The following is a 12,312-nucleotide window of genomic DNA, read 5'->3' on the forward strand; positions in this document are numbered from 1 at the left end:
TAAACAACAGAGATGAATAACTTTTAAGAGAAGGTAATACATAAGTCAAGGCATCCACAGGGCGTATGATCTGTCATTAACTGGTTTAAGTGGCCTTCTTACACAATGCCTCAATTTTTATATTACCTTCTCTAAAAAGTTCATCATCTCAGTTGTAATATGTTAATATTAACAGCTCTCTAGGGAGTTGAATACGGACTTTATCTACAAAAAATCGTACGATCTCAAAACATTGTTGTAAAAAAAAAAAACACCGAAATTCCTTTGAAATATAATCAAATATTTTTATAAGTTATTATTACAATTGAATTAAGTGATTCTTAACAATTAGTTATCCTTACATAAATATAAAGTAACATGATTAATACATATATCAGAATAATTTACATTTAAGATCAAAAATGAAATTGTTAACAGCGGAGTGCGTGAAACATAAAATATTTTATTTTTTTCATTTTATTTTATTTGGGAAACCAACAGTTCTATATACATATTTATAGTAAACAAATAGATAAAGTGTATAAACTCAGAACTAATAACAGATTTCTACAAAGTATACAAAGTTAGCAAAGAAAATATATTACATATTAATTAAATACACCTAAGTTTATACATATGAAAATGTTATTTTCATGTACGCGTAAATATTTTTCAATAATCAAAGATTTTTTTTTTTTAAGAACAGTAAGTTTTTGTTAATTGGGCAGGATGAGGACAAATATGCTTGAGAGGATAAGGAGGGAAAAGGAGACGTACATATTTATTATTATAATGTCTACCAATTTACATAATGTATTTTTAGTGTAAATTTTTTATCTGACAGAGTGATGTTTGTGTAATCTATGTCTTTAAATTTTGTATGTACACTGAAAAAGTCCTACGAAAAAAAGCATTTTAAACATACGATGTTTTACTTATTGGTACATGAAATAGGTGGTACCGTCTACAAATCCTGGCTGGCTCATGAATTGTTATTAAACGAAGTAATTCTGTACAGTCAATTATTTCTGTCATAATTGTGTGAAGCAGAAGTAAGTCCGCACACACTCTACGGTATTGTAGAAAAGTGATTCCATGGTAGGTGGAGGCAGTGAGAGCTGATTCATAAGAAATACTGGCTTTGTATTTTAGGTACTTTATAAATTTGTTTTGAATATTTTCTATTCTTGTTATATATATGGCATACTGGTATATATGTAACCTTATTTTCGTTTTGTTTCAGAACTTACGTGAGAAATGCATACACTTACCACTTGAGTGAGATTTTCTTTACCGTGGTCAATGAGTATACTGATTGGGAAAGAACCATTCAGGTGAGCCATTTTGTTTATTTGTATTATTAGATTTGTATTTTAGTTAGTTTACATCGTTCTGAAGAACGGTACCAACATCAAATTGAAATTATAAATTAAAATAACTAAATTATTATATCACGCACTAAAACTGGGAACAAAAATGAAACAGTTATTCTTCTAAAACAGCGCAAACACTATCCAAGATATTATAACTTTGTGAATTAATAGTATTCTGACGAATTTTTCTTCACAGTAATAGTTTTAAAAAAAATGTCGAACAGTTTCAGCTATTTCTGAAAACAACTGTTTTAAGTCATGTGGCTGTGATGTCACACTGTCTACATACGATACAGAACTTAATGTCTCTCTTTTATTTTTTTGAATGACGAAATAGTATTTTTTGAAATCCTTAAAAATAAATTTAGACACAGGATTTGGAAAGTAAAATTTAGATGAATATGCAGATTCTTAATCAAAACAATATTTATTCTTTTCTATGTGGAGAATGAATGTGACGCCAATATTTCAATAAATCTGGATAAGAAAGAGCGTACAAAGCAGACAAAACGCTGTTTTGTGGGTGATATTTGTGTAAAAGAGATACAGTGGGTTGTTGGCAATGAGCGGAGGTGCACGCTTGTAAGATGATTGGTGTATTTACGATTTGTTTCCATATAATATGGCCTAATTGTAATTTTATTAATTAAAGTAAAGGAATTACTAATCATTATATTTCTATATTTTCTTTTATCAAATGTCTGACCTTACGAATATTTATTTTTTGCTAGAGGTAATATGATTTTTGATCACAGCGCGTAAAATATTTTTTTACCACACTTTTTTAAGAGGTAAATAAACGATAGTTTTTATTCTGTATTTTCTTTAAAAAATATTTTAATTAAAAAGGCTTCAGTAGTAAAATTAACTGTTTTATAAGTGTTGTTTTTACCATCTGAACTACTTGTTCATAATTCAAAATTATAAATTTAATTCTCATTTTTAGTTTTAAACATAAGATGGACCGTATGGAACCTTTGTGACACGGCAAGGGTAGAGTTTTAGAGTCAAGAGGCTTCTGGGCTGAAACGGAAGGGATAAAGAGGTCAGGTACTGCCTGATATAAGGAAAGTTGTTTGAATGTTGATATGGAAACTGAAGAAAATATACAAGAGATAACCATCCTTTAACCTCTTTTTTCCTTTTTCCCATTGAGTAATAGTTTTGATTTAAGGTAATTTGTAAACAAATACGTTTATTTCTATTTTTATATATCTTAAGCTTTTTAATCTTTATTTTTTATTGAATATGTTGTGTAACTTGAATTATAAAAAAAAAACTATAATTTTATTAGTTGCCAATAAATTGCCATTTGGCAATAAGCTCGCCAATATACAAATCACATTATGTACAAATAGTTAAATAAATAAAAACCCATGTCTCATTTTGAACAACGCATGATGATGGGTGAGGTGGACAAGAATAAGTTATTGTAAAATTATTATTATTAGTTTTAAAAAATAAGTTATTATAAAATCATTATTTATACCTTGGAGGCAAAACTAGCAGCTTGCGATAAAATTCTGGTGCCAACCCTTGTGTTTTGGAGTAAAGTAAAGTAAATTAAGGATGAAAGTGGGCTAAATGCGGTCAAAATGCATATTTTCTCTAAAATTATTTACGATAGGAGTACAAATAATAAGATCCATACATTATGTAAGCCTTATCAACATATACAGCCTGTAACTGAGAGGGCGGATAATCGGTGGCAGAGCGATGGGAGACCTCAATGCCTATCGACTTAACCCCCATACATGTTCAGCAATATTCAGATTTTTAAGATTTTTTTGTAAAAATCCGATTTTAGGCTGGATGTTCTAAATGTAGCCAAACTATTAAGTCTACGATGATGATGATATTTAGATAAAATATAAAGCGCCATTTTCGTGAAAATCACCTCAAGGGCGCTAGTATTTTTTTTCACAGGTAGCTTAATAGTAGGTTAATAGGTTGGCTACACTTAGAACATCCAGCCTTATATCGAATTTTTACTAAAAATTCTTAAAAATCTGAATAACTTGTAAACGACTGAATATTGCTGAACATACATGGGGGTTTAATCGATAAGCATTGAAGTCTCCCATCGCTCTGCCACTGATGATCCACCCTCCCAGTTACAGGCTGTATAAGCATTATTAACAAAATTTGCAAATGAGTTTCGTGTTGGTTGGAACATGTAGAGTGAATAAACAGCGGACAACGGCTAAAAATATTTATGATGCAAATGTTGGTGGATGCAAAAATCCAGAAAAACCGAGAAAAACATGGCATGATCGAATCCAACAAATAATTGATGTATGTCAAAAGCCGGAATAATCAGCGCGTGGATGAGAAGATGCGCGAATATAAATTATGGTCTGAATTCAAAGACAGGGTGATTTATGACGTTCTATAGTTTTTCATTATTTTCAATTACTTATTTCATCCATCCATGTACTTGACAGCTGCCAGATGTTTTTTTTTTTAATTCATTTCAAAAAGCTAGTATTAATACTTAATAACCGGGAATCTTTAAAAAAATAATTTATGTAAAATGAAAACGGAGTGTTTTCTGTTTATGATAATCTCAATCTAACACGGCTTAGCCTGTTCTAAGATGGAGATTTTTTATCTTTAGAACATAAGTAGTCCTATACCAATAAAAAAATAACATAAAAAGGAAAAACTAAAATTACTTTTTTATAAATGCGTAGCTAAACAAATGTAGGAAATTAAAAATCGTTATTATACAAATATAAAGTATATATATGTGCCAAAAATACATGTAACTTAAACATATATAACATACAATAATATATAATAAAAAAACAATTTAAAGCAATGCAATATATAAAAATATAAATATTATGTCAAACAATTAAATAAAGTACTACGTGTTTTGATTTACATATATTTTTCAAAACTACACTATTTTATAAGTGCAGTAATTTTTATTTTGAAATTCGTTTTACATTTTGAGTCTTTTATATTTGGCAAATTGAGTCTTTTTTATTTCTTTAAGTATTTTTGGAGCAATTACATTACATTGCTTTTTACCAAAGGCGGTTGATACAAATGGGACAATACAGTTAATTTGTGTTGCTGAACTAGTGTTTATATTTTGTTGGGTTCTTTTGCCCTCACTTAATTTATCATAAAATTTAAGTAGTAGACACCTCACAAACAATTGCCTTAAATCAATGGTAATATACAATTGATATTTTGTAAAACAACTAATCTTAACACCAACACTCTTCTAATATAAACTTCAGCTATAGAAAATAGGGTCTAGATTTCTAACTGTCCATACGATCTGTAGCATCAGAATATGTCGTTATTCATAATTTATCGGTAATTTTGTCAAAAATAGGCCAGTAACGTTATTTGTAAAATGCTAATGGGGGCTAGATTTCTAATCGTTCGTTCGCTCTGTAGCTGCAACACATGTTGCAATCTAGCTTATGATTATTAAAAACATTATATACAATTGGAAACGGGGAACTGAACCCCAACCCCCTATGTGTTCAGTAGGATGTGTGTTATGATGTTTATTGTACAGCCCCCTTGAGGTAATTTTCATAAAAACGGCGCTATAGAAATTATCCAAAATAAATAAATAAACTATATTCTATCCTCTTTTCCTACTCTTCGGGAAAACGGCGTGATGGTTTGTTTTGTTATTTTAATTGATAATGCTTAATGAATATTTGAACCCTCAGTATCAAAAATAGCCAAACGCTTAAACGGTTTTCACAATCGGCCAATTACGTATTTAATACTTCAATCTAAAAAGATTGTGGTAAATAATTCCTTTGCGCACGGTGATGTAACATTGTGTTACCACTAGTAAATAACTAAACATTCTAAAGTTCAGATATTTAAAAAAAAACATGCAGACATACTTCTTCTGTTTTGCACTTAAAAAAATAAAAATGGTTTATTGATAACCTTAGATCATAGAATTAAGATAACATATAATGATAATATAATATGGAAACATCACTGGTCCATAAAAGTGAGTCTAACTATTTGTTCTGTAAAAATGTGTAATTTTACTGTGTGTTTCCTCAAAAAAAGAAAAATATATAATGTTTAATAATTCTTTTTCCATAATTTATGCAAATATACATATCAGAAATTAGGTATGGAGTCGTTTGGCCATTTTTAATACTAAAGGCATTATTTTCTGCTGGTGTTTCAAACGCTTTAGCATTTTATTATTTTTTTAACGTTTCTTACAATTTTCCACTTTGTCAAATGGCAATTTTCTGAAATTATCCAATCCAATAAGGCGTATTTTTTTATTTTATCTTAATAGGTTGAGATAAAAATGGTCGTTAAAAATAGATCTTCCAATACATATAAAATAATTATTTTAAATTTTCAATGTTTCATTAATTGACAGAATATATGAAAAAATCAATTTTACAAATCTATAAGGAGAATAAAAAAAAATCTATACATTAAGTTACTCACGTAGATATAATATTAATATTCCGAAATTTCATACTAAGCATTTTGAAAATAGTTATGTACATCAGGGAAAAAAATTCTATAACAATTTGCCTGACGAAATAAAAATTATCGATGTCTTAACAAAATTCAAACTAAAGATAAAAACGTTTGTTTATCAACCTCCTTAATAGATTGTTGCTTTTTAACATTTAAATAGTATTTAAGTTTTTTATTTTAAAATTAAGAAAACATCTTTTTTTGTTTTTTTAAATGTATTTTTCTACAGTGCTTGAAGTTCTTTTTATAAGTAATTTAAAAACTTCGTTTTATAATTTTCTTCACTATGTTATAGTATGTGTGAGGGTAAATGTATATGTGCGTGTGATTGATTTTGCGTGTGCGTGTATATGTGTGTATAATTATACATGCGTGCGCACGCATGCGCATTTGCATGCATAGTGCATACGCACTTATTTTAAAAAAAATATTTCATATTTGAAATTGATGTTATTCCACAGCAAACACAAGAGGTTGCTTCTTTTTTGGTGTGGTATTTCGTTTCGTTTTTTGTTTTTGTACTTTTGCTTTATTATGTATTTCTTTTCGTTAACATTTTGTATTTTTTTATTATATTAAGTAAAATAAAAAAATATATGGATACGAACAAGTTTAATCGACACTTAACTAGTCTTCAACGGCAAAATGTAAAGTTGAAAGGAGAGTTCAAGAAGAAACAGGGAATATTGCTTCAGGCGTGATTTAAACAAAGTTGATGTAAATACACATTCGAAGGGGGATAGAAGATGATTCCATAGTCGAGCCGCAAAGACAGTACAATATATTATGACCTTATAAAGTAGGAAGAATTATGGATGGTTATTAAGAGAGTAGTTTGAGAATGTGCACAAAGAGGAAAATTATTTCATTGAAAATTTTCACGAAGGTATAATGAACCATAAGGACTATAGAGTACATTGAAAGAACGGTGCGTTCCGGGGACAGAGTGAACGGTTTAAATCAACCTTGGTAAATAAGTGTTTGTCACAAGAGCCAACCTTAGCAGTTCACAAATGAGTCCAGGTGCTGATCCTAATGTATGGTGGCGAAGCATGAAAAACAAGGATGAAAGTAGGCTGAATGCTGTCGAAATGCGATCTCTCAGGCAAACGTGTGGTAAAATTATGTACAATTTAAGATGCACAAATGTCGAGATCCATACATTATGTAAGGCTGAGATAAGCACTATCGATAAAATCAGAGGAGACGAAGAAAAGGAGTTTAATGTCGGTTTGAACAGATAATGCAAATAGACAGTGAAAAAACAGCTAAAAAGATTAACAATGCGAATGTCGATAGATGCCAAAATAGAGGGAAACCAAGAAAGACAAAGCATGACCAAATCCAACAAACACTTGAAGATGGACATGTCAAAAGTCGGAAGAATCAGCGCGCGTACATGAGAAAATGTATGAATGTAGAGGAAGCGAGATCTGTATTCAAATAGATAGTGATATGGTGTTTTATCCTCTCTGCCTACCATTACGGGGAAACAACGTGTTGGTTTTTTTGTTGGTTATTTGAGAATACCTGTCTTTTTTTAAGAATATCAGTTACTAATATTCAAAATAAGATTAATTTTTAATAATAAAATGTATTACATTTACATTTTTAGTAATATTATATGTTACGTATGATTAGTTATTTTTTGTTTTGTATATTTTTTTTGTTAACATTTACAATAACAATAGTATGTGATAGCCTCTCATTGGACGTTATTATATGTATTTATAATATAACTGTATCTTATAAATTAATATGTATCTGTTGGCTTCCCAATGAAATAAATTAAAAAATTAAAATCAAAATATAGATGTGTAGTATGCATAAATATTTGAATCATTATGCCTATGTCGTCTACGCATAACAAACGTAATTTATAACAGGTTTTTTTTTTTTTTTGTAAAAGGAAAAGCAACAGATTTTATATAAAAAACATTGAAATAAAATAAAAAAATAACTCAAATCCACGTAAAGTTTTTTATAAATATAATAAAAGAACATTGCTACATAATAAAGAGAAAAACATGAAATATTAAATAAGGAAAAGAAAGAACAGCACTGTGAACAGAATAGAATGTTGGGGATGAAGAAAAGAAGTGTAAAAAAGACATTTCTTTAATGTAGTTGACAAATTAGAAATTTATTTATGATAATAACATAAACATAATTAAATGTGCATAAATAAAATAAACACTTTACACATATTTGATATTTTTAATACTACTCTTCATTACATTCAGGTTTTACCCATTTAATATACGGCAAATCCTTTGCAGAGAACATTCAGACTTCTCTCCCGATTTAAATCTCAAAGCTCCAAGGGGTTGAATTCAGGATAATGGCGTGTAGGTTGTATTTAACGAGGTTGGTAAGGGAGTGAGATGAGACTGAAATTGATCGCTTGAATATTGGAGAATGAGGACACTCATATCTCATTGTGTGTCTGGTGCTATGTATGTATTATAAATCTGCCGGAGAACTGAATGATAAATGCAATAATACTCTGGTTTTGATCACAGATTAATGAGTTACATTACGATGTAATAAATATATAGACAAGTGTCCAGGCGGAAGACAGAATACAGTTTTCAGTGAGATATTGACAGAACAAAAATTCTGGACGAGTGTTTTACACTCGATGACTGTTCTGTTTGGTTTTATAAAAAGAAATCATTCGTCAATAGAATCTTGACGTAAATGTGACGCCAACATGTGTAGTGACGGGTTCCCGTAAATTAAGTCATCAAAGAGCCGTGGTACTGAGTCGAGAGCGAGTGCTCTCATTCATCAAAATCTCTTACGTATAATGCCGTAATCGTGAAATGCGATTTTACAGGAGAAGGATTTAAAGATATCTTTTTTCAGTATGAATCTAAATATAAACAATTAAAATTAAATGGTATTTGAAATATTTTTTTGTATTTTTTTACATATAAACTTTCAAAAAACATAAAATATTATGCTGTTTTTGTAAAAATGCACGCATGATATCGAAAAATACGTTAATTAAAATATCGTATTTTTCGTTTCATTTTTTTATAAATCATATAAAACAAAGTATTTAACAAGTATAATACGTTGAATAACATTCCAAGGAGTTACAACAACTGAACTCGGGACATAAAAAATATTTATATTTAAAAAATAACATATATTGAGAACAACAAAAAAACAAAGCAAGTTTATCACCTTTATAACTAAATATAGCACAACAATAAACACGCCGAAAACCTTTTCTTACACAAGCAGAATAAATACATAAAAAAAAACGCTTTTAAGAATAAAGAAAAGTATTGAATCTACTAAGGGAGATAAAATCATTAACATCACACGCCATGCATATGACGCAGCAGTGATGGTGAGAACATATCCATCTCAGTTAGTAAACATCTGGATGCCTACAAAATTTCGTATAGTACAATGAACACATGATTATTAGAAACATAATTTGGACATACAAAACGTGTGTCAGACCGATCATGGTGTGAACAATAGAGGTGAGGATAGATAGAGAGAAAATAAAAAATACGAAAAACCAGGTAGAAAAACTAAATAGAAAAACCGGTCAGAACGTCAGATATGAATGTACTAAAAAATGACATAATATGATATTATGCCTCGTAAAGGGTGTAAAATAAAACTTTTTTATGAATGACATACAATATTTCACATCGGGATCAATTGAAAAGAAATATTATATGGGTCACATACGATAATTATTTGATATTCACAAACAATTTATATAATCGGAAGATGAATTAACGATAATGTACGTTGTTATTCTGTATATAATGACAAAAATATGAAATATTAGTACTAAAATCGAATTCATATAATTTGACTAGTTTATTGTGTCAAGTATTTTGCTGTCTTTCTTTCAAATATATGTTTTAGTTTATATTAAATGAATCTGTAGTTGAAGATTCTATTGTGTGACGTGAAAGTTTAATTTCTTATGTTAAAAACATTTTTTTTTCTATAATTAACTTATTCTTTTATTTTTTGCATAAACGGAATTTATTTCGGGGAAAAACAAACGATAATGCAATTAAAAATATTTTTAAAATATTTGGGCAGCGGACTTCCGTCTAGTCACAATCGTAACTGATACTCACGTCGCTATCGGTCATCTTTCTTGTCCCTCGAAAATTATCGCTAGCGTTCCTACGACCGTTTTCTCAAAAATACTAGATGCGACAATATGCGTCCCAAACAAACGTTACTAGGTAATTACATTTTTTTCTTTTGAACTAAAGATATAATAATACATTACAGACGAAAAACATTAAAAACTCAATATCGACAGTTTGTGGATTACGATATTTTACGTATGAGAAGTCGATATATCGCTAAATCTTCTCCTCCAAGCCCAGGTCCTTAAAGGAAGGATTATTCTAGCAAGGTGTTTATTTAATATGCAATGTACGGGCTCAAGTGATAACTTTCACTTAGTTTTGGCTTAGTTACATTAGATCAAAAGCAAAGTTTCGGAAGTACCTTCTCTTTACTAGATAACTTGTCGCTAATAACAACTGAGCTTTTATTTGTTTTCTTCATTGTTTTCATATTTCTATTATTTTTTAATCTTTTTTGAAACAAAGGATAGCGTTATATTTTTGTATTTAATTCTAACATACAAAAAGAGATCAATTTGTATTTTCCCGAAACTATAATAGTCGGCCTCGTGGTGGAATCATCAGAGCGTTTGCCTATCATGCCTATCATGAGCTCTCGGGTTCAATCGCCGACATGGTTGAGATGAAATATTTATATAGATATTGTGGAGAAATGTTTTTAAATATGTAAAAAATAAATTTAATAAAAACAATTTTGCCAGAAAAGCGCGACGTATTTAGCCGTGGTTGTTGTGACGTCAAGATTAGTGATAATGTTCCAAACAAATTTCAATGGCCAAGAACAAATAAATACGAATTGTGACGCATTAGGGGCGTGGCCAATAAAATGCCCGTTTTTTGCGGGAATTCAAATTTACAAATAAGCAAACATTTTTTTTTAATGAACGGTAATTCAAAGTCCTTTATTATTTTTAAATATTTTGAAAAAAGTTATATTTCCCTGTTTACAAAGCAACTAAACTTGTCTAGCTTTATTGTTAAATTCAAAATATTAACAATACGGTTAATTAATATTTTGAATCGGGTTGTGGTCCCGTGGTTAGTGTCTCGGACTCACGGATCAAAGATCCGTGGTTCGAATCCCGCTCTACCCCAACTTGGTTCCCATTTTCTGATAGTGAGTTATTTACAACTCGTTGAAAATGGCCCTCAAAATGAAATATTTGCGTAAATTATTAGAACGCAAATATTTATTTTTTAAAAAACAAAAAAAAATGTCGACCCTTCGTTTTGCAATACGTAGCTGATGTTTAAATTTAGCTAGCCAATGTGAACTCCGCCTTAAACAACAATCCGGCTACAACGTCTACATTAACCGGTAAAAATGTTATTTAATTTTGTCCCAATAATGCCAAACTTCCATTTTATAGCCCTCGGAAAAATGCCTTATTAGATCTATCTAAAAATTTAGTTCACTGCAAAGACGTCAGGATATCTTAAGTATATATATATAAACTCATTTAAATACAGTTTATGATAATTATTTGATTGTTTCCAGCAACATCCAATTACGATGCGGGACGCCACCGTCGCGGCGCTGAGCGACGCCCAGTTTGTGGCGCCGTTAGTTCAGACAGCCGACTTGCTGAGCGCCAAACCAACTCCGGGTGCAGCGAAGGAGGAGCAGGCTCCTAAAACGTTTTTCTACGTCTTTGACTATCAGACCAAAGATGGCGACTACCCACAGGTAAGAATTCAAATTACAAATAAAGCCATCACTCCTTTTCTCAGCAGGATTCTCGGAGAAAGCCACTTTATTACGTCTGTGATTAAAGACCTAGCTTCCTTTTCATTCATACATCGGTAAGATTTTGCTTGTTGATGCAAGGAGCTTGCACTGTAGTTGGAGATGACAGAAGATAACGACGTTATGTTTCAATGTGTATTTATTGCATGTTTCACAAAATACTGAATTTGTTTCTAAAGCGCGAAAGTAAACTATGTTTTTTATTAATTCTGTCATAAAAACAAAACGCATAACAGAATTATTACAATAATTTCAATATGTCTGTAGAAATAATGAAATTAAATGTGTTTCTTCGATTAGATTTAATGAGGATATTTTTTATTGTAACATAATAATATTCATTATTAATTGAATCTGCATTAACTTCGTTATACTTCATTGAAAACTATTATGAAAATATAACCTTGTTATCAGTGTAACATGATTTTATTATTTTACAAGAACAATACTACAGTTTTAGGATAGCACTCCTTCCATCGACAGGTAGTATAAAGCAAAGAGTACATACAGAATATTGTTCACGGTTTCATTATCGAATCTATGCAAAAATAAACAAATTAATCAGTAATAGAACCTGAAATAG

General features: G+C 30.0%; 1 protein-coding gene across 1 annotated transcript in view; it reads left to right on the plus strand.

Moving 5' to 3' along the window:
- LOC148271717 (neuroligin-1-like) overlaps positions 1 to 11,669 on the plus strand; it is a gene marked incomplete at both ends in the record, with an annotated part of 67,454 nt that extends 55,785 nt beyond the window's left edge. The window contains 2 exons of the mRNA XM_088241021.1: positions 1,223 to 1,313; positions 11,481 to 11,669. Of these exons, the coding sequence (XP_088097147.1) occupies positions 1,223 to 1,313; positions 11,481 to 11,669 (280 nt within the window). The remainder of the gene's footprint in view (positions 1 to 1,222; positions 1,314 to 11,480) is intronic.
- Positions 11,670 to 12,312: the final 643 nt, after the last annotated feature.

The sequence above is a fragment of the Micrasema longulum genome, unplaced genomic scaffold (assembly GCF_059751315.1).
Source record: "Micrasema longulum isolate JH-2025_06_02 unplaced genomic scaffold, ASM5975131v1 h1tg002703l, whole genome shotgun sequence".
NCBI lineage: Eukaryota > Metazoa > Arthropoda > Insecta > Trichoptera > Brachycentridae > Micrasema > Micrasema longulum.